Raw genomic sequence first — 22,844 nt, forward strand, 5'->3', positions numbered from 1 at the left:
CTTAGAAAGGATGTGCTGACAATGGAGAGGCTCCAAAGGAGGTTGACAAAAATAATTCCAGGATTGCATGGCTTGTCATATGAAGAGTGCTTGATGGCTTTAGGCCTGTATGAATTAGAATTCAGAAGAATGAGGGGTGACCTCATTGAAACCTATCAAATGGTGAAAGGCCTTGATAGAGTGGATGTGGGGAGAATGCTTCCTGTGATGTGAGAGTTCAAGACCAGAGGACATGGCTTCAGTATAGAGGGGTGTCTCTTTAGAACGGAGATGAGGAGGAATTTCTTTAGCCAGATGTTGATGAATCTGGAATTCTTTGTCACAGGCAGCTGTGGAGGCCAAGTCTTTATGTATACTTAAGGCAGAGATTGATAGATTCTGGATTGGTCAGGGCATGAAGGGATACGGGCAGACGGTAGGAGATTGGGGCTGAGAGGTAAATTGGTGTGGCCATGATGAGATGGGCCAGATGGCCTAATTCTGCTCCTATGTATTACGGTCTTATCCGTGGAGGAGAATAGACGGTCGTTTCGGGTCAAAATTCCCCTCCATAAGTGCTGCCTGACTTGCTGAGTTCCTCCAGTGTTTTGGGTACGTGGCACAGGACAGGTCCTTCAGCCCACAATGTTGTGCAGTAGTAATGAAACCAGTTAATCTGATCTCTCCACCCTGCACATTGACTATATACCTTCCTGGTGTAGGTGGTCATGAGTCTTTTAACTAAGAGTCTCTTATGGTATCTGCCTCTTGACAGTGCAATCCAGACCTCCACCACCCTGAAAGTAAAACTTGCCCCACCCATCTCCTTTGAATGTTCCCTCCCTCCCACCTTAAAACCATGTCCTCTAGCACTAGTCAGTTCTGCCCTGGGGCAAAGGATAGTGGCTGTCTGTGTGTGCCCATCATTTTGTTACCCTTGCGCTAAGTCCGCTGTGCCCCGACTACTCTTGAGGGAACAACCCCAGTTTGTCTAACCGTTGATCATTAGCGCATGTCCTCCAAACTAGGCAGCATCCTGATGAACCGCTGCATCCCTTCCAAAGCCTCCTCATTCTCCTTGTAATGGAGTGCCCAGAATTGAAGGCAGTTCTCTAAGTATGGCTTAACCTGAGTTTTATAATCCTGAAACACAACTTCCTGGCTATCGAACTCAATGCAATGACCAATAAAGGCAAGTGTGCCCTACACCCAGACTTAGACCATAGCCCTCCATACCCCTCCCATCCACGTACCTCTCCAATGTTGCACAAGGTGCTGTAAATGATGTACGCAGTGTTCAGCTGTGGTAGAAAGGCACGCAGCTTGGGGAAAGTGAATGAATGGAGACTGCAGTGGCCAGCTGCCCCTCATGCCCCCAGCAAGGTCCAGCACGCGAGGAGCAGTTGTCGAGCATGGTGGCATGAAAAGATACATAAAGGAAACATCTGCACAAGCTCCTTCCAGAGCAAAATCCAACACATGCTGGCAGTCTTAAATCAAAGGATATCGTCCCAATACGCAGCCAGTTGGGCAGGTTTTTATGAGGAGAGCAACAGAGTGGTCTTGTTCCAAATTCTCTTCCTTGATCCACGTCTCAAGACGTTGCACTAAAATTAAAAGTTTAGACACTAGCTCGTCCTCCTTTTCCCTTCATGTGAGCTGATACTAGATTGGAATCCAGTGCTCTTCAGTATTGGGTGCTGTGGGGGATTATATTTCAAACTAATTTCCGCTAATTCGGCAGTGCGGGCGCTAGGTGATCTCATCTGGGCTTCTCACTTCGACTGTTTAATTCCACCGTGTTTTTGCCCTCTGATTAATACCTCTCGGAAGTGACATGGCAGAGCCAGAAACCCATTTACTGTCCTCATCTGAAAGCAGAAGGGGGAGTGGCTTCTTTGATCAAAATGAAGAGGGATGGGATGTTGAGACAGAGTCACAGGGCACCACAGCACAGAAACAGACCCTTTGGCCCATCTAGTCCATTGCAAAGTGTTATTCTGCTTTGCCCTGTTGAGCCACACCTGGACCATAGTTCACCACACCCCTCCCATCCATGCACTTGTCCAAACTCTTCTTAAATGTTGCAATCGAAGCCACGTCCCTCACTTCCGCTGGCTGCTTATTCCGCACTTGCACTACTCTTTCACCATCACACTTCACCTTTCACCCTTAACCTATGACCTCTAGCTCAAATCTCACCCAACTTCTGCAAAAGGTTTGCTTGCCTTTACCCTGTCTATACCCCTTATAATTTTGTATGCCGCTATCAACTCTCCACTCATTCTCCTATGCTGCATGGAATGAAGAAGTACTTGTTCAACCTGTCCCTATAATTCATGTGCTGGAGATGTAAATTTTCTCAGTACAGGCAATAGAATATAGAAAAAGTCGACCCATGATGTTGTGCTAATTTTTTAACCTACTCCGAGATCGATCTAACCCTTCCCTCATACACAAGCATAGTCTTAGAGTTCAGAGCACTGCGACACAGATTTAGCCTCTTTGGACAGTCTACTCCACTTACTTGCTGCTTGTTACACTGCTGGTGCTTAGGGTAGCATTGATGGTCCTCCCATCTCTGGTGGCGTTCACAGTTTCCTTCATTGTGTCAGTAGCTTCCTCTCAATTTTCAGTACTGAAAGTCACGCAAGTCGCAGGTGGAGGCTTAGGAATACCGTTGTACTCAGATGTAGAAGGATTTTTCATTGCTGTTTCTGTGACAATTTTGTTTTACCAGTCGGGGTTGTTAGCCCTGAGCTGAACCCCTGAACCTGGAGGATTAGTGGACCTTTCTTAGTATATCCTCTACCGTTTGACCTGTTTGGCCTGGGTGACCCTACCAAGAGACAAAGCATAAAGCCCTGACTCCAGCCAACATTGCTCCCTGGGTCATTGAGCACATGAGCCTCCAAAACCCTATGACAAAGTTGTGGTCCTCTTGGAGGAATTGTCTCCCATGCCGAATTGTTATTCTGCCTAGTCCCATCAAGCCACATCTGGATCTTAGCCCTCCATACCTCTCCATCTATGTCCACTTAGCCAAGAGGAATTGGAAATAGCCCTCAACCTGCATTTTTCCCATCATCCCATCAGTAGGGAATCGCTTGGAGGAGAGAACATTGACCTTGAAGTGCCACAGGGAGTGGCTGAAGGTTCAAGGGTAGTGTGGGCAAGGAATGGACAGTCAGGTTTAAATATGGATGAGGGGAGACATTCGGGGGAGGCTGGTTGTGTCAGCAGGAACTGGTTTTTCTCCGTAGCTTATTCCATGTGTGAGTGGACTGTCACGTGGTTTCTTATGTCTCGCAGGTGAAAAGGAAGCTGGATCTAGAGAGTGATCATCAATATCTAGCCGTGGAGGTGGATGCGGTGAAAGGGAAGGGCAAGACTTCTGGTAGAGGTATGCTGTGATCTGTAAGCAACTTGTCTGACGAAGGGTCAGCTTGAATTGTTGACTTTATTCCCCTCCTGATCTGCTGAATTCCTTCGGCATTTTGTGTGTGCAACTGGGGCTTGATGTATGCAATTTGGCTATTATAAAGTTCAAATTATATTTATTATCAAAGTATATGTATGTAATGCTCTGGTTAAGATTTCTACTGCTATGCTGTGAGGTATTTCAATTCAGCAGTTTTCTGTAAAAGCAGTGTGTCCTGCTGGTGAGTGTTCTGGTTTCATCTAAAGATAAGGGGCTATGTTGTCCAACTTAGGAATGTTGTGTCAGCCAGTCAGGGTGAGATTGAGAGAAGGTTCTAGAGATTTCTGTTGGGTTAGTGCTGGAGTTGCGGAGAGGAGAGGATCAGGGAAGACACCTGGAGGACCCATCCGAACGGAAGACCTTAATACGAGGAGTTCTTCGCTACACAAAGTCCACGAAGGGAAGTTCCACCTGTGATTGGTAATGAGAATTCAGTGCCATATGTAAAGCGGTACACCCAGCTGTTACAGAAGTGAGCTCCAACGTTTATGTGCACTCCTAAACTGTAATGATCCCTTTTATTTTCTTTTTCCTATTAACTGATAAAGCTGAAACTGGTAAATATACCTTCTTTATAATTTTATGCAGTGTATTATTTCTTGGTGACCGATAATTGTGTATGGGCAGCATTTACACAGCATTCGCTAAAGTTGTGGTTGCTTTAATTGGAACTTCCAATGTTCCTGTTTGATTGAACCCCAAACCCACCGACCCTAGATGTGTATTGTTTAGAAAGGAGACTTGCTCTCACTGAGTCATGTGGCTCTTGACAAAGTTAACTGACGAGCTATGCTGGTGGGAGGGGTACTCTTGTGGGGGTTTTGGATGCTGTTTTAGGATTGTTTAAGCAGTTTGTGTGTTTAAGCCAGTGGTTAAACTAGTGTTGGGGAAGGTGATTAAGGCACTTCTCATTGTGGTTATTATGGATGCTGAGATTTGAAGAGGTTATCTACAAATAAGTCAAGTCACTTTTTATTGTCATTTCGACCATAACTGCTTGTACAGTACACAATCAAAATGAGACATTGTTTTATCAGGACCATGGTGTTACATGACACAGCACAAAAACTAGACTGAACTACATAAAAAAAAACACAGAAAAAAACTACACTAGACTACAGACCTACCCAGGACTGCATAAAGTGCACAAAACAGCTCATCCATTACAATAAATAATAAACAAGACAATAGGGCAGTAAGGTGTCAGTCCAGGCTCTGGGTATCAAGGAGTCTGCTAGCTTGGGGGAAGAAATTGTTACATAGTCTGGTCGTGAGAGCCCGAATGCTTCGGTGCCCTTTCCCAGACGGTGACTTTTCTACTGACAAGTTCGACGTGGGTTGCTCCAAGAGTACTTGCCACACTGTCTGAGTGGCAGAGGAAGATCTTGACTGTTGGCGCAGGTGGAGGTGGGAGATGTTCAACAGCATTGGCTGAAGCTGAAGGAAGCTGGGATTGTCACTGAGTCGAGGAGTCCCTATGCATTACCCACAGTGGTGGTGAGAAGGAAGAATGGGAAGATACAAGTGTGTTTACTGAACTGACATACAATCCCCGACCGGTATACTGTTCCACAAGTGGAGGATGCTCCCGCCTGCCCAAGTGGAGCAAAAAGGTTTTGTGTGTTGGAACTAAAGAGTGGGTATTATCAGTGAAGCTGGTAAAGAGAAGATGGCAATTGTATGTCCACTTGAATTCTTTCAGTTGAAAGAATGCCCCAGGGCATTTAAGGAGCACCAGCTACTTTCCAACATGTCATGGAGAAGACTATTGGGGACATGAACCTGCCTGAAGTGCTGGTGTACCTGAATGATCTCATGGTCAGCGCTGGAGGAGCATGAAACGAGGCTACTGAAGGTGTTGGATCACCTGAAAGCTGAAGGGTTAAAACCGTCACTGGACAAAAGCCAGTTCTGTAAGACGTCAGCTAACTACGGTGGACGCGTGGTCTCACAGGACGGAGTAGCTCTGGATCTGTGCAAGATAGAGGAGGTGACCAAATGGCCAAGGCCCAAGAATGTGAGTCTCCTACGTTCATTCCTTGGATTTTGTGGGTACTACCGGAGATTTGTGAAGGACTACTCCCGAGTCAGCCACTCTCTGAATCAGCTTCTATGTGGTTACCCCCGCCACCCTGCCATGAATGAAAGAGAAGGAGGTTAAATTTATCTGAGCCTTTTGGGTAAAGGTGGGATGCAAAATGTGAGGAGGCCTTTCAACTACTAGAAGAATTGCTGACTAAAGCCCCAATTGCCTTATGTACTGCATACTGACGCCAAGCTTGAGGACCTTAGGTGGTGTCCTATATCAGGACCAAGGTAAAGGATTGAAACCTGTTCCCTTCATCAACTGGTGCCTGTTATCCTCCGAACAAAACTACCCTATGCACAAATTGGAATTTCTGGCACTGAAACGGGCTGTGGTGGATGCTAAGTGACTATATGTTGCCAAGTTCAAGGTGAGGCCCGACAACAATCCACTGCCCTGTATTCTGACCATGGCGAAGTTGGGCGCCACCAGTCGGCTCCGGTTGGCGGTGTCTGCTTCGGATTTCGGCCGGGAAGTAGGAACACAGACACAGATGTGTTGACCCGACCTTTGCACGAGGTACCAGAAATGGACGGAGAATGAGAGGACGTTCCTGCCTCTGGTGTTAAAGCAAAGTTCCAGTTTTCCGCAGTGGGGAAATCAGAGGCATGGTTATGGCTGATAGAGCTGTGGATCATCTGAGAGCTTCTAGTCCTGCCATTCCACAAGCATATATATTTTTTATTTAAGTGCAATCGTAAACAATAGCCAAATCAGAAATGCTGATCGAGTCAACTAGTTCCTAAAGAGAACTCTGATAGGCCAATCAGATGGTTCACTGCTGCTCAATGATAGAACGCAAAAAAATCATATGTACAATTTTAAAAAAATAGTAGAAATACTGGAGTCATGATGATCATGATGAAGTCTGCTGGAGAGAGACATTTATACACACGCTGTCCTCCATAATTCAGAGACATCGAAGGATAAGGTTACAGGGTGACAAAACATGGCAGGAGCACTTGGAACTAAAAACTAATCCCTACCGGGAGAAAACAGCACCTGTTCTTTCCGCACTGATCTCCAGCAGTTTAAGGACGAAGTCCAGCCAGAACATAACTCACAAGTGCTCTTGAAAGTCAGGTATTAACCCCACCTGCCGACAACCAAGCATTGCCATCCTGGTCCCCTTCATGATGGCTTATGAAGAAGCACGTGACTTCCCTCCCAGAGACGATCGGTGTTTGTTCACTCGACTCTTGAAGGCTCGGACCCCATCATCGCAGATGTTTCCAACCACAGCATCTGGAAGGCTGTTCTAGATTCTGACAGCACAGTGAAGGAAGCTTCTATCCAGCGTGGAGGTTCTCGCGTCAGGCGTAGATAACCTTGATGTGTGGTGTGCCGTCTCTCATGATCTCGCGAAGGTCTGCAGGGCTGCGGCTGGTATGCATTTTGTACAGCACAGTAGCTGCAGCAACCTGTCGTCTGTGGTGTAAGCTACTGATGACTAGCTTCTCACCGGCTGTGGCTTCATCTACACCTGTAATCCTGAGAGCCTTTCTTTGAATGGAGTCAAGCTGGCTGAGGACACTCTGTGAGGCATTCATCCATGAGAAGCAGGCAAACTCCATGATACTTCGTACCTGGGCTTTACAAACCCAGCTTGACCATATTGCAGCTTGACTGCTCTGGATATGAAGCAGTTCCCTGCCTTGAGTCCTGCAGCCCAGTAAAACGACTCTTGTACAGGTGCCATTTGGTCATCTGTTGTCAAAGGGTTTGCGACCCAAGTTGAGAAGACTCAACACCCTACCATACCCCATACTGATGAGGGAATGGGACACACTGGAGCTGAACAAAAAAGTTTTATACATGATCACGTCTCCTCCAGACAGACCTCGGCGTTCCCAGTTGGTTTTGCCTGAGAGGTACCAGAGGATTGTACTAAGGTCGGTTCATGATGGCTTGGGTCATTTGGGGTTTGACAAGACCTATGGATTGATCCAAGATCAGATGTATTGGTCCCGAATGAAGCCTGAGGTTGAAGAGTACTGTCAGTCGTGCATCCGATGCATTTGGAGGAAGATGTTGCGTACAAGATTTGTTCCATTATCTCATTTACAGAGAGCGGGGCCACTTGATTTAGTATCTATGTATTTCCTCTTGTTGCCGAAGTGCAATGGGAGAAGTATTTTGTTCATTATGGTCCCCCAAGAAGGATATACAGTGATTGGGGAAGGGATTTTGAGAGTCGGTTCATACGAGTTACTGAGAGTGCTTGGAGGTCAAGGACCTCACCATATTATCCTCAACCTAAGAGTTCAACTGGACGTTGCTAGCGATACTTGGAACAACTAAATGAACATGTGGAGTCAGCATATTGGGCATTTGGTACACCGCTACAACTGTACACGGAATTAAGCTACTGGATACTCACCATACTATGTGCGAAACAAGATTAGCTGTGGATCAAACACGAAGAAATCTGCAGATGCTGGAAATTCAAACAACACTCACAAAATGCTGGTAGAACACAGCAGGTCAGGCAGCATCTATAGGGAGAAGCGCTGTCGACGTTTCGGGCCGAGACCCTTCGTCAGGACTAACTGAGAGGAAAGATAGTAAGAGATTTGGAAGTAGTGGGAGGGAGGGGAAATGCGAAATGATAGGAGAAGACCGGAGGGGGTGGGGTGAAGCTAAGAGCTGGAAAGGTGATTGACGAAAGTGATACAGAGCTGGAGAAGGGAAAGGATCATGGGATGGGAGGCCTAGGGAGAAACAAAGGGGGAGGGGAGCACCAGAGGGAGATGGAGAACAGGCAGAGTGATGGGCAGAGAGAGAAAAAAATCAAACAATTAAATATGTCAGGGATGGGGTAAGAAGGGGAGAAGGGGCATTAATGGAAGTTAGAGAAGTCAATGTTCATGCCATCAGGTTGGAGGCTACCCAGCCGGTATATAAGGTGTTGTTCCTCCAACCTGAGTGTGGCTTCATCTTGACAGTAGAGGAGGCCATGGATAGACATATCAGAATGGGAATGGGACGTGGAAGTAAAATGTGTGGCCACTGGGAGATCCTGCTTTTTCTGGCGGACCGAGTGTAGGTGTTCAGCGAAACGGTCTCCCAGTCTGTGTTGGGTATCACCAATATATAAAAGGCCACACCGAGAGCACCAGATGCAGTATACCACACCAGCCGACTCACAGGTGAAGTGTCGCCTCACCTGGAAGGTCTGTCTGGGACCCTGAATGGTGGTGAGGGAGGAAGTGTAAGGGCAGGTGTAGCACTTGTTCCGCTTACAAGGTTAAGTACCAGGAGGGAGATCGGTGGGAAGGGATAGAGGGGACGAGTGGACAAGGGAGTCGCGTAGGGAGCGATCCCTACGGAAAGCAGAAAGGGGGGGGCAAAAATGTGTTTGGTAGTGGGATCCCGTTGGAGGTGGCGGAAGTTACAGAGAATTATATGTTGGACCTGGAGGCTTCATTAACTTTGCCTCCAACTTTCACCCTGCCCTCAAATTTACCTGGTCCATTTCCGACACCTCCCTCCCCTTTCTTGATCTTTCTGTCTCCATCTCTGGAGACGGCCTATCTACTGATATCTACTATAAGCCTACAGACTCTCACAGCTACCTGGACTATTCCGCTTCCCACCCTGTCTCATGCAGAAAGGCTATCCCCTTCTCACAATTCCTCCGTCTCCGCCGCATCTGCTCTCAGGATGAGGCTTTTCATTCCAGGACGAAGGAGATGACTTCCTTTTTTAAACAAAGGGGCTTCCTTTCGTCCACCATCAACTCTGCTCTCAAACGCATCTCTCCCATTTCCCGCACATCTGCACTCACCCCATCTGCCCGCCACCCCACTCAGGATAGAGTTCCCCTTGTCCTTACCTACCACCCCACCAGCCTCCAGGTCCAACGTATAATTCTCCGTAACTTCCGCCACCTCCAACAGGATCCCTCTACCAAACACATTTTTGCCTCCCCCCACCCCTTTCTGCTTTCCGTAGGGATCGCTCCCTACGTGACTCCCTTGTCCACTCGTTCCCCCCATCCCTTCCCACTGATCTCCCTCCTGGCACTTATCCTTGTAAGCGGAACAAGTGCTACACCTGCCCTTACACTTCCTCCCTCACTACCATTCAGGGCCCCAGACAGTCCTTCCAGGTGAGGCGACACTTCACCTGTGAGTCGGCTGATGTGATATACTGCGTCCGGTGCTCCCGGTGTGGCCTTTTATATATTGGTGAGACCCGACGCAGACTGGGAGACCGTTTCGCTGAACACCTACGCTCGGTCCGCCAGAAAAAGCAGGATCTCCCAGTGGCCACACATTTTAATTCCACGTCCCATTCCCATTCTGATATGTCTATCCATGGCCTCCTCTTTTGTCAAAATGAATCCAAACTCAGGTTGGAGGAACAACACCTTATATACCGGCTGGGTAGCCTCCAACCTGATGGCATGAACATTGACTTCTCTAACTTCTGTTAATGCCCCTCCTCCCTTTCTTACCCCATCCCTGACATATTTAGTTGTTTGCCTGTTCTCCATCTCCCTCTGGTGCTCCCCTCCCCCTTTCTTTCTCCTGAGGCCTCCCGTCCCATGATCCTTTCCCTTCTCCAGCTCTGTATCACTTTCACCAATCACCTTTCCATCTCTTAGCTTCATCCCACTCCCTCCGGTCTTCTATTATTTCGCATTTCCCCCTCCCTCCACTACTTTCAAATCTCTTACTATCCTTCCGTTCGGTTAGTCCTGACGAAGGGTCTCGGCCTGAAACGTCGACAGTGCTTCTCCCTATAGATGCTGCCTGGCCTGCTGTGTTCCACCAGCATTTTGTGTGTGTTGTTACCTGTGGATCTCTGTTTTGGAGCCGGCGGTGAAGACTTGCAGCTGATGACGTACCTCATGTATGTGTCTGATAGGCAAAAAGCTTATGAGCTAGCAGCAGTTTCTGCTACCAAGTAAAACCAAGGAAACGAAGTGATAAGATCAACAGATTAGGTTCCCTCAACTGATGCCTGGAGATATTGTTTTAATAAGAAATTTGGGGCTACCAGGGAAACATAGGTTGGTTGACCACTTGGTGTCTATGCTTTGCGTCGTGGAGAGCCAAATGCCAAATTTGCCAGTTTTCCGGGGTGGAGCCAGAGGATGGGAATGGCCCTGTCAAAATTCTCCACTGGAATCAGCTTCTACCTAGGGCAGGAAGTACATGTTAAACTAGAGTCTGACACGGAAACTAGAGGAGAACTAGAAGGACAAAGCGGATACCTGCTGCCAGTCTGGTTTCCGTGGAAACACCTGACGAGGGACCAACCAATGTCTTCTGCATGGTCTCAGGGGATGAGAGTTTGGAAACTCCCCAAGAATTGATTGACAATTCTGAATCTCTCAGCCATGACTTGGATGCGACGAGGAGGGGGCTACCAGTGGACAGGCAGACATGATAATAAATAGTGCCGGGGGGGGGGGGTGAAACAATATAATTCGGGATGAAGCTGGGGAGCTAAGCTGCCGGATGGTGTGAGTAATAGATTGGAAGGCATCCCCAGGTAAACTGGAACAGTCACAACAAGTGTCTGAGGCTGAAGAAGCTGGCGATGAGATAAGGGGGTCTCAGAGTCAGGAAGCCCCCAGTTAGGCTGGCGTGTGACGTACTGGGGAAACAGATTGTAGCATCCATCCCAATGGTGAGATATATCACTTCCGTTTATAAATGGACTGGAGGGATTGCGGTTCCTGAAATAGAAGCAGAAAACTTACAGCGCAATGCAGGCCCTTCGGCCCACAAAGTTGTGCCGAACATGTCCCTACCTTAGAAATTACCCGTGGCCCTCTTATTTTTCTAAGCTCCGTGTATCTATCTAAAAGTCTCTCAAAATATCATATCTGCCTCCACCACCGTTGCTGGCAGCCCATTCCACATACTCATCATTCTCTGAGTAAAAAAATTACCCCTGACATCTCCTCTGTATCTACTCCCCAGCACCTTAAATCTGTGTCCTCTTGTGGCAACCATTTCAGCCCCGGGAAAAAGCCTCTGACTATCCACACGATGAATGCCCATCATCATCTTATACACCTCTATCAGGTCACCTCTCATCCTCCGTCGCTCCAAGGAGAAAAGGCTGAGTTCACTCAACCTATTCTCATAAGGCATGCTCCCCAATCCAGGCAACATCCTTGTAAATCTCCTCTGCTCCCTTTCTATGGTTTCCACATCCTGAACTTCATTTGAATACCATGTTACTAATATGGTTTAATAAGTTCCAAAGTCATGAGAACATGACTGTTTTTGGTGGGGCGAGAGTGTAATGCCCTGGTTAAGATTTCTGCTGCTGTTCTGTGAGGTATTTTAGTTTAGCAAGCTTCTGTAAAAGTAGTGTGTCCTGCTGGTAAGAGTGTTTTGCCTTCAGCTAAAGATAAGGAACCATGTTGTCCAACTTGGAAATGCTGTCCGCCACTCAGGATGGCGGGATGGAGAGGAGGTTCTAGAGAGAGTTGGGTGGAATGAAATTTCTGACAGACAGCAGTCGGGTTTGTGGTCTATTGGCGGGAGATGTGGAGAGGACAGGATCAGGGGAGATGGCGAGAGGATCGGAGAAGACACCTGGAGGATCCAATCTGAAGGGAAGACATTAATGCAAGGAGTGCTTTGTGACGCAAAGTCCATGGGGGGGGGGGGAGGGGTGGGGAAGTCCTGGCTGTGGATGGTAATGAGGATATAGTGTCGTGAGTAAAGCAGCTACAGAAATGAGCTCCAACGTTTATAGAAACGTAGAAAACCTACAGCACAATACAGGCCCTGTGGCCCACAATACTGTGCCGAACATGTACCTACTTTAGAAATTACCTTGGGTCACCCGTAGCCCTCTATTTTTCTAAGCTCCATGTACCTATCCAAGACCCTATTATATCCACCTCCATCACCATCACCAGCAGCCCATTCCACACACTCACCACTCTCTGAGTAAAAAAAACTTAGCCCTGACATCTCGTCTGTTTATGTGCACATTTAGACTGGCTTAATTGTATTGGGCCCTTTTATTTTTTTAACTATTAACTGTTTGATAAAGCTGAAATCAGTAAATATACTTTCTTTATAATTTTATGTGGTGTACAATGTGTTATTTCGTGCCAACTGATAATTGTGTATGTGCAGTATTTACACAACATTTGCTCAAATTGAGGTTTCTTTCATTGGAATTTCCAACGTTCCTGTTTGGTTGAACCCCAAATCATACAGACTCTGGATGTATATTGTGACCGCTGAGTCTTGTGACTGTTAGCAGAATTGGCTGACAGGCTAAGCTGGGATATGGGTTCTGGTGAGAGGGTCACCTATGCAGTACACAACCCTGACATTTGTCTGCTTACAGGCAGCCACAAAACAAGAAATCCAAAATAAAAAAAGGACCAAAAAACACTGAATGCCCAGCGAGAGAGGAAAAGAGAACAGGTCGCGCAAACAGTAAAAGCAAGCTACCACATTCTGAGTCCATAGGCTCGAAGCCCAGAGCAGGCCTCAGCCTCTGCGCCAAGGAGAGCGGAGTAAATGTCACAGAGCAGCGACAGAACCGACCTGGCCCTCGCCTCCGGTCCTGACACCCTGCCTTTTCAAACCATCCAGCCCAGCACTTATATCGTCCTAATTTCGGGTCGTTGCTTGCTCTAAGACTTGGTCCCTGTTGTGTCAATAAGCTCTGGACCCCTGTCACCACTCTCCAGCCTGTATCCAAACTTCCTGACATCATCTGGTAGAGAAAAAGAAATTACAGTGGTATGAGATGGGAATTGGCCAAAGTAAATTGGAAGGAGCTGCTGGCAGGGATGACAACAGAGCTGCAATGGCACAAGTTTCTGGGAAAAATGAGGAAGGTGCAGGAAAGATGTATTCCAAAAGTAAATACTCAAATGGCAGAATAGTACAACAGTGGCTGACAAGGGAAGTCAACGTTTTTCATTGAAACTTTCGAACGCTGAAAGGCCTAGACAGAGTAGCTATGGAAAAGATGTTTCCCATGGTGGGGGAGTGTAGGACAAGTGGGCACAACCTTGGCATAGAGGGGTGTCCATTTAAAACAGAGATGCAGAGAAATTTCTTTAGCCAGAGGGTGGTGAATTTGTGGAATTTGTTACCACAGGCAGCTGTGGAGGCCAGGTCGCTGGGTGTATTTAAGGCAGAGATTTATAGGTTATGGGGGGGGGGGTGGAGAGGCTGGGGAATGGGGTTGACATGCGGCCAAAAGGATTAAATGGCAGATCAGACGATGGGCCAAATGGCCCAATTCTGCTTCGATGTCTTATGGTATTTGCAAATTGGCCTGGAGTTTAGATTAATCAAGATTGGCCCCAAAACCTGTCCCCTCTGACTTCTCTCCACCTCACGTGCCCTGACTCCATCTTGACTATGTCTTGGCCTCGCTCTGAATACTTCTCTTCAGACATGCCCCCACCTCGCTCCGACTTTGCATTCGACTTGCACGCCTTGACCCTCAGTCTCGCCTCTTCGTTTTTTGTGGTGATTTATTACCACGAGTTTTTTTCCCCCACAGGAAAGGTGTTAATAATAAAGTATTTAGTCGTATCTCTTGCTTTGTCGCTTGCCCTCCCCAGTGCCATCTCAAACTAGAATACTTCTACGTTATGGCAATGACTACCCTTTAAAAGTAGCTGATTAGCTGTAAAGTTCTTTGAGACATCCAGAGATCGTAAAAGGCTCCATGTAATTGCCGATTGTTGAGCGTAGTCATGAAGTTATCAGATCAGCACAACGTCAAGGGCCAAAGGTCTGTACTGTGCTCTGTGTTCTTTAACACCAGTGAGTGAGAGATGGAGGAATGGCTGATGGGTTTGGTGAAGTGAGGAGGAGGTTGCTGTGGAGCTGGATGTCTGTTTTGGTAATTCTATGCATGTCCTCTCCCTGTCAGGCCTGAAGTCGCCAGTGGAGAAGACGCGGTACGACACCTCCCTCAGCCTGATCACCAAGCGCTTCATCCAGTTGCTGGGGCAGTCTCCCGACGGCGTGCTGGACCTGAACTGGGCAGCGCAGGTCCTCGAAGTGCAGAAGCGCAGGATCTACGACATCACCAACGTGCTGGAGGGCATCAAACTCATCACCAAGAAATCTAAGAACCACATTCAGTGGCTGTAAGTGTTATAGCCGGTACTGAGCTGGATTGCTGCTCCTTTTGTTAGAGCAGCTGAATCACTGGTGGGCTGTTCGGCCCCTTGTTCCTGGGTACAGCCCACCAGGCTGTTCCCTGTTTGACAGCCAGTTCATCCGTCTCTCCTGTATGTTTCGGTTGGTTTGTTTGTTTGTGGGAACCCCTGCTGATCCCTGACCCTCCTTAATTTCTCCTTGATTGACAGAGCATAAAATTTCAAACTAAATTTATTATCAAAGTACATTCATCGTCTTGCAGGCATTCACTGTAGAACAAAGAAATACAATAGAATCAATGAACATCTGAACACGAGTAAGGACTAGCAACCAATATGCTAAAGTAAGTATGCTGGAAATCCAAAGCAACACACACACACTCACACAACAACACGCACAAAATGCTGGTAGAACACAGCAGGCCAGGCAGCATCTATAAGGAGAAGCGCTGTCGACGTTTCGGGCCGAGACCCTTCGTCAGGACTAACCGAAAGGAAGGATAGTAAGAGATTTGAAAGTAGTGGGGGGAGGGGGAAATGCGAAATAATAGGAGAAGACTGGAGGGGGTGGGATGAAGCTAAGAGCTGGAAAGGTGATTGGCGAAAGTGATACAGAGTTGGAGAAGGGAAAGGATCATGGGACGGGAGGCCTCAGGAGAAAGAAAGGGGGGGGGAGCACCAGAGGGAGATGGAGAACAGGCAAACAACTAAATATATCAGGGATGGGGTAAGAAGGGGAGGAGGGGCATTAATGGAAGTTAGAGAAGTCAATGTTCATGCCATCAGGTTGGAGGCTACCCAGCTGGTATATAAGGTGTTGTTCCTCCAACCTGAATTTGGATTCATTTTGACAATAGAGGAGGCCATGGATAGACATATCAGAATGGGAATGGGACGTGGAATTAAAGTATGTGGCCACTGGGAGATCCTGCTTTCTCTGGCGGACAGAGCGTAGGTGTTCAGCGAAACGGTCTCCCAGTCTGCGTCGGGTCTCACCAATATATAAAAGGCCACACCGGGAGCACCGGACGCAGTATACCACACCAGCCGACTCACAGGTGAAGTGTCGCCTCACCTGGAAGGACTGTCTGGGGCCCTGAATGGTGGTGAGGGAGGAAGTGTAAGGGCAGGTGTAGCACTTGTTGCTTTTACAAGGATAAGTGCCAGGAGGGAGATTGGTGGGAAGGGATGGGGGGGGGGGGGGGGGGGGTGATGAGTGGACAAGGGAGTCGCGTAGGGAGCGATCCCTGCGAAGAAGCCTCTGCCAGTGATGCCTACACTAAAGCCTCGAGTTTGCTCTTTAAACACACACACAGGCCAGGCAGCATCTATGCAGACGAGTAAACAATCGACATTTCAGGCTGACAGCCTTACCAGGATTTTTTCCAGAGTCCTGATCAAGGGTCTCAGCCCAAAATGTTGACTGCCTACTCTTTTCCATCGATGCTGCCTGACCTGCTGAGTTTCTCCAGCATTTTGTGTGTGTTGCTCTGCATTTCCAGTATCTGCAGATTTTCTCGTGTTTGTGGCTAAGAGTCAAGTTCAAGTTTATTGTCATCTGACTGAACGTACAGTACATACGACCAAATGAACAACGCTCCCCTGGACCACAGTGTAGCCACAAAACATATCACACAGCAATACGTTAAAAAAAATACTACTACAAATGAGTTAATAAAATATAATTCAAAATGCATGTACTGCACTACACAGCTAAATATTAAACATCTCACTTTCCTTGTGGCAAGACCTCTATTTAATATATAATTATAATGCAAATACAGTTTCATGCTCTGCAGAATGTTGAATTGAGGACAGCTTTTGATAATGTCACTTCAGTGTCCTTGGCACAATTAAAAATTTTCCTCATGTCTTCAGGTCAAACTAGTATGGAGAATAATCACTGGGACAGGAGTAACGGTAGCTACTCCTGTTACTACCCACATCTCTGTGCAATTGACTGCAATTTGGGGATTTTTGTGTGAACTTGTAATTGCAAAACTGTAGCCAGCTGTTTAGGGTCGTTTTAGTGTTCAGGATTCAGCACGGGAATGTAAGATTGGGGCATTTGATGCACAGAAGCAGTTACCCAGTCTGGCAGTCCCAGTCCTGATATTCTTGTGACACAAGAGATTGTGAGATGGGTGGTAGGGATCCTGAAAAACACTTCGATGTGGGGATGTGGGGATCTCTGCCTTAACTACTTCTTGAATGATGCAGGTTTGAAGTTCAAAGTAAATTTATTATCAAAGTACTGTACACTACCCTGAGATTAATTTTCTTGCAGGCATTCACTGTAGAGCAAGGACTGACGAGCAGCCAATGTGCAAAAGCTGGTAGAGAGAAATCAACCAAATTACTGGCTCTGGGTCAATGTCCCCTCTGAGGTGTGTGCACACACACATCTTTTGCTACCAGCGCACAAAGGAATTTAAATTGCGCATAAAAGGCTGTCACCCTCTACCTCATTAGCATGTCAAGTATATTTCACAATCATGTTTCCTTTTCCAATGTCAACAGTGTTGACAGCGCGGAGTTTGCGATGATTTGTCTGCAGATTTTAGAACTGCCTTATTTATAGTGTTTTTATTGAAGAAATTATTCAGTGTGCACAAGTTGTCACTGAGCAAAAAATTGCACAGCTCAAGAATTTGCCACACTGGTCATTACAAATTGGAGGGAACATTGGTCTGCAGTCATACATAATGCACATAAGCTGTGTAGTGTATAGCTTTGCTTGATGAAGGGGATTGATAAATCTGTTGATTCTTAACAATAATCCAATAATCTGTTTGATGGTTAATGTCACTGAGATTCTTTTTTCACATTATGTACTGTGTTGTATGATGTCATCATTATGTGCCGTGTTGTATGACATTATTATTATGTGCCATGTCATATGATGTAGGCGATCATGGTCTATCCATGACTGTGATTGTTCTTGGCAATTTTTTCTCCAGAAGTGGTTTGTCATTGCCTCCTTCCGGGCAGTGTCTTTACAAGACGGGTGACCCCAGCCATTATCAATACTCTTCAGAGATTGTCTGCCTGGCATCGTGGTCACATAACCAGGACTTGTGACCCTAAATAACCAGGACCTGCTGATGTGACCATCCACCGCTGTTCACGTGACTCGGGGTGCTAAGCAGGTGCGACAGTTTGTCCAAAGGTGACCTGCAGGCTAGCGGAAGGATTGAGCGCCTTACACCTCCTTCGGTAAAGACATATCTCCACCCCGCTACCCAGTTGATTGAACTTCTAAGGAAAATAATCCGTATTTATTTAGTTAAGAATTTAAACTCCCCAGCTGAAAAGGTGGGATTTGAATTCATGACCATGGAGCAGTGGCCCAGAACCTTGGCTGCTTGTGCAGTAATTTTCCCACTCTGCCTCCGACCCCTCAGGTAGCGTAACTTCGACTGCAGCTTTCTGGTGAAAGAATTCTTCCTCTTTGTTTTTCCTATTTCATGCCTTATGACTGATGGTGAATGTTTTTCCGGTGATTACTGTCTTTCCTCAGAAACAGAAAATACTAGAAAAGCTCAGCATCTGTGGAGAGAGAAGATTCTTAGAGTGAAACATCAGCTTTCTCTTTCCGCAGATACAGCCTGACTGGTAGAGTCTTTTCCTGCTTTTTCTATTTGTGTTTCTGATCTCCAACATCTGCAGTTTTGTTTTTCATTTCATACCCATGTTGCCAACTCCTTATTAATTAATATTTAAAAGTGGCTTGGTTTCTTGTGCACCCAGTACAACTTGGTGGCAGAGAGAGGGGAGATTGTTGTCATGGAAAACATGAGCAGGAGGGGCAGACAAGGCCAGCCCGTCGTGTGATAATCCTCTCTCCCTCCTCAAATTAAGTTCAGGCAGTTCACTGCTGCAGGGTTGATCAATCGGTTGGGTGTAGCACTGCCGAGGATTGTATCTCCTGTGCCTCAGGAACTGTGTCTAAGGATGATAAGGTCATATTTGGGCAGATAATAAAAGGTTCTAAATAGCAAGAAGCACAAAATGCTGGAGGAACTCAGCAGGTCAGTCAGTATCTGTGGACATTTTGGGCAGAGACCCTTCGTCAGGACTAAATAGCAAGAAAGGCTGTTACACCCAAATACAAAAATTGCTAAAAGTTTTTACTTAAACAGGTCAGCTGGCCTCATCTATTACCTTCCAGCTTGTACTGCTCCCCCTCCTCCCACCACCTTATTCTGGCTTCTGGCCCCTTCCTTTCCAGTCCTGATGAAGGGTCTCGGCCCAAAATGTCGACTGTTTATTCCTCCCCACAGATACTGCCTGACCTCCCATTGATTAACCTAACCTATTGATTGGCCCTGCAGCAGAGAACTTTTATTTGAGGAAGGGAGAACTATCACAGCTCAGGCCGGTCCAGTATTTTGTATGTGAACTGCTCAAGATTTCCAGCATCAGCAGAATCTTTTGTGTTTATGACCTGCTGAAAGCATGAGGTCCTGGAAAATGTTGAATGAGATTTCATGTGGGATGGGGGGGGGGGGGGGGGGGAGGTGGATCTGCAACATTTAGACTAGAAGACATAGGAGCAGTATTAGACCATTCAGAATCAGGTTTATTATCACCGGCATGTGACGTGAAATTTGTTAACTTAGCAGCAGCAGTTCAATGCAATACGTAATCTAGAAGAAGAAAAAATAATAATATAATAATAAATAAGTAAGTCAATTACAGTATACATATATTGGATAGATTAAAAATCATGCAAAAAAAACAGAAATAATACATATTAAAAAAGTGAGGTAGTGTTCAAGGGTTCAAAGTCCATTTAGGAATCGGATGACAGAGGGGAAGAAGCTGTTCCTGAATCACTGAATGTGTGCCTTCAGGCTTCTGTACCTCCTTCCTGATGGTAACAGTGAGAAAAGGGCATGCCCTGGGTGATGGGGGTCCTTTATAATTGGCATTGCCTTTCTGAAACACCCAACTTCTTGAAGATGTCCTGGATACTTTGTAGGCTAGTGCCCAAGATGGAGCTGACTAGATTTACAACCTTCTGCAGCTTCTTTTGGTCCTGTGCAGTAGCCCCTCCCCACCCATACCAGACAGTGATGCAGCCTGTCAGAATGCTCTCCAAGGTACAACTATAGAAGTTTCTGCGTGTATTTGTTGACATGCCAAATCTCTTCAAACTCCTAATGAAGTATAGCTGCTGTCCTGCCTTCTTTATAACTGCATCGATATGTTGGGACAAGGTTAGATCCTCAGAGATCTTGACACCCAGGAACTTGAAACTGCTCACTCTCTCCACTTCTGATCAGCCTCTAGAGCCGTTTCCCCATTCCATCATGACTGATTTATTATCCTTTTCAACCCTATTTTCCTGTCTTCTCCCTGTACTCTTCGGTGCCCTTATTAATCAGCCCCCACTTTAAATACTGTATACCCAGTGACTGGTCTCCAGAACCATCTATGCCAATGAATACCACAGAGTCTCAAGTCAAGTCAGGTCACTTTTATTGTCATTTTGACCATAACTGCTGGTACAGTACACAGTAAAAATGAGACAACATTTTTCAGGACCATGGTGTTACATGACACAGTACAAAAACTAGACTGAACTACGTAAAAACAACACAGAGAAAAAGAAACAACTACACTAGACTGAGAAGAGTTTGTATGAGGGGTGCGTGGGGTCCTTCATAATGCTTTGCGGATGCAGTGTGTAGTGTAAATGTCCATGATGGCAGGAAGAGAGACCCCGATGATCTTCTCAGCTGACCTCACTATCCGCTGCAGGGTCTTGCGATCGGAGATGGTGCAATTTCTGAACCAGGCAGTAATGCAGCTGCTCAGGATGCTCTCAATACAACCCCCGTAGAATGTGATGAGGATGGGGGGTGGGAGATGGACTTTCCTCAGCCTTCGCAGAAAGTAGAGATGTTGCTGGGCTTCCCTTGCAATGGAGCTGGTGTTGAGGGACCAGGTGAGATTCTCCGCCAGGTGAACACCAAGAAATTTGGTGCTGTTAACGATCTCTACCGAGGAGCCGTTGATGTGCAGCACAGTCCTGGGTCAGCAGAGTGAACAGCAGTGGACTGAGCACACAGCCCTGGGGGACCCCGTGCTCAGTGTGATGGTGTTGGAGATGCTGCTCCCAATCCGGACTGACCAAGGTCTCCCAGTCAGGAAGTCTAGGATCCAATTGCAGAGGGAGGTGTTCAGGCACAGTCAGCTCAGCTTTCCAATCAGTTTCTGAGGGATGATTGTCTGGTTAAAGAAATTCCTCTTTATCTCTGCTGTAAAGGGACGTCCCTCTATTCTGAGGCTGCGTCCCCTGGTCCTAGATTCATTCCCCCACATCCAGTCTATCTGATGATGATGATAGCGACCGTCCATTTTGAAGGACAAGAGTTTTATTGACACTGGTGTGACCTGTACAGAGCACAAGCCTGGGCAGAAGGTATTGAAACACGGGGATGCCTCGTGGTCAAGATACCCCTCGGCCTCACTGGTGAAGCTCAGAGGAGAGCAAAGCAATACATTTTGCACCAGCTTGCCTGCAGGAGCTGCCAGAAGGATGTTCAGTGACATCCAGCTGCCTTAGGGGCTCCACTCTGGATTTTCTGTCTGGGTTTACTCCCGCAGCCTTTGTCTCTCCTGAGGCTACCCACAAGGCAGTGGGGCTATTTACCCATAGCCGGGGACTCTATCTAGGCCTTTCAATGTTCGATAGGTTTCAATGAGAACCCACCCCCCCCCCCCCCCCCAATTCCCGCATTCTTCTAAACTCCTGCAGGTACAGGCCCAGAGCCATCAAACACTCCTCATACATATAAAATTCTAAAGGGATTGGACAGGCTAGATCGTGGAAGATTGTTTCCGATGTTGGGGAAGTCCAGAACGAGGGGTCACAGTTTAAGGACAAAGGGGAAGCCTTTTAGGACTGAGATGAGGAAAAACTTCTTCACACAGAGAGTGGTAAATCTGTGGAATTCTCTGCCACAGGAAACAGTTGAGGCTGGTTCATTGGCTATATTTAAGAGGAAGTTAGATATGGCCCTTGTGGCTAAAGGGATCAGGGAGTATGGAGAGAAAGCAGGTACAGGGTTTTGAGTTGGATGATCATACTGAATGGCGGTGCAGGCTCGAAGGGCTGAATGGCCTACTCCTGCACCTATTTTCTATGTTAACCCTTTTAGGTGTAAGCAAAGTGGTTATTTGCATCTGACCAAAGCTGGTTAACCCCACCTGGAGTTCTGCAGCCTCGTCTGAGTGTCGGGCCTTGTGGTGTCGTCCTTGGCCCGAGTCTTCCGTGGAATGATGTCAGCGGAAACTGGGTTAGATAAAGACATCTTGCAGCATTTCCAAATCTGTATTCTCCTGATTTAAAGATTAAGGTTGAGATGTTTTGAGTCTGACGGAAGGGATAGTGATGCCAGAAAGAGGAAGGATTGTTTTAAATTTACAGAGGTGATTGGGGACAGCAGAGTGGGATCCTCCAGGTGGTTCAATTTAAGATCAGAGAATGAGTACAGCATACAGCCTGAAATCCTTACTCTTCACAGACGTCCACCAAATGGAGAGAAAACAAAACCCAAAGAACGAGTGGCACTAAACGCTGAACCCAAAGCCCCTTCCCACCACCTCCCATGCACTAGCCCCCCCACTTCTCCAGCAAAAGCATCAGCCCCCCCCCCCCCCCACTATCATCCACCATGCAAGGAATTAGCAAAGCTCCCAGAGACATGATCCAGATTCCCAGAGACTACTGTTCGTCCCCATACTTTGACAGCTCAGACAGGCTGTGTCTCTCTTATTAGCGAGGAGGAGAGAGAGAGAGACCGCTGCTGCCACAGCGAGAGGGGAGGCCGACAGCTCCTTTTTTAAGAGGCTTTTAGACAAAGACACAAATAAGCAGTGGTGAAAGGATTAAGGATCTCATTCAGGTCCATTGGCATCAAGGTAGGCTGAGGGGCCTGTTCCCGTGCTGTACTAGTCTATGTTCTGTGTCCTTCGTGAGGTGTGTGATATTTGACAGAAGACTTCTACGGTTTGTGTTGGACAAAGGATGCGGCGGGGCTGAGACAGGAAATGGGGTCAGGGTAGAAATTGGCTCTGGTGTTGAATAGAGTTGGTGCACGTTATTTACAATGTTCATTTCTTTAAAAGGTCTGATAGAGTGGAGGGTGGTAGGTTCTTGATTGGTAAAGGTGATG

General features: G+C 46.9%; 1 protein-coding gene across 1 annotated transcript in view; it reads left to right on the forward strand.

Annotated features, from left to right (window-relative positions):
• e2f1 (E2F transcription factor 1) overlaps window positions 1–22,844 on the forward strand; it is a 69,480-nt gene that overhangs the window by 20,053 nt on the left and 26,583 nt on the right. Inside the window, exons 2-3 of the mRNA XM_059978787.1 lie at window positions 3,292–3,382; window positions 14,427–14,646. Coding sequence (XP_059834770.1) covers window positions 3,292–3,382; window positions 14,427–14,646 — 311 coding nt within the window. The remainder of the gene's footprint in view (window positions 1–3,291; window positions 3,383–14,426; window positions 14,647–22,844) is intronic.

Source organism: Hypanus sabinus, chromosome 9 (genome assembly GCF_030144855.1).
Source record: "Hypanus sabinus isolate sHypSab1 chromosome 9, sHypSab1.hap1, whole genome shotgun sequence".
NCBI classification, from domain to species: Eukaryota; Metazoa; Chordata; class Chondrichthyes; order Myliobatiformes; family Dasyatidae; genus Hypanus; species Hypanus sabinus.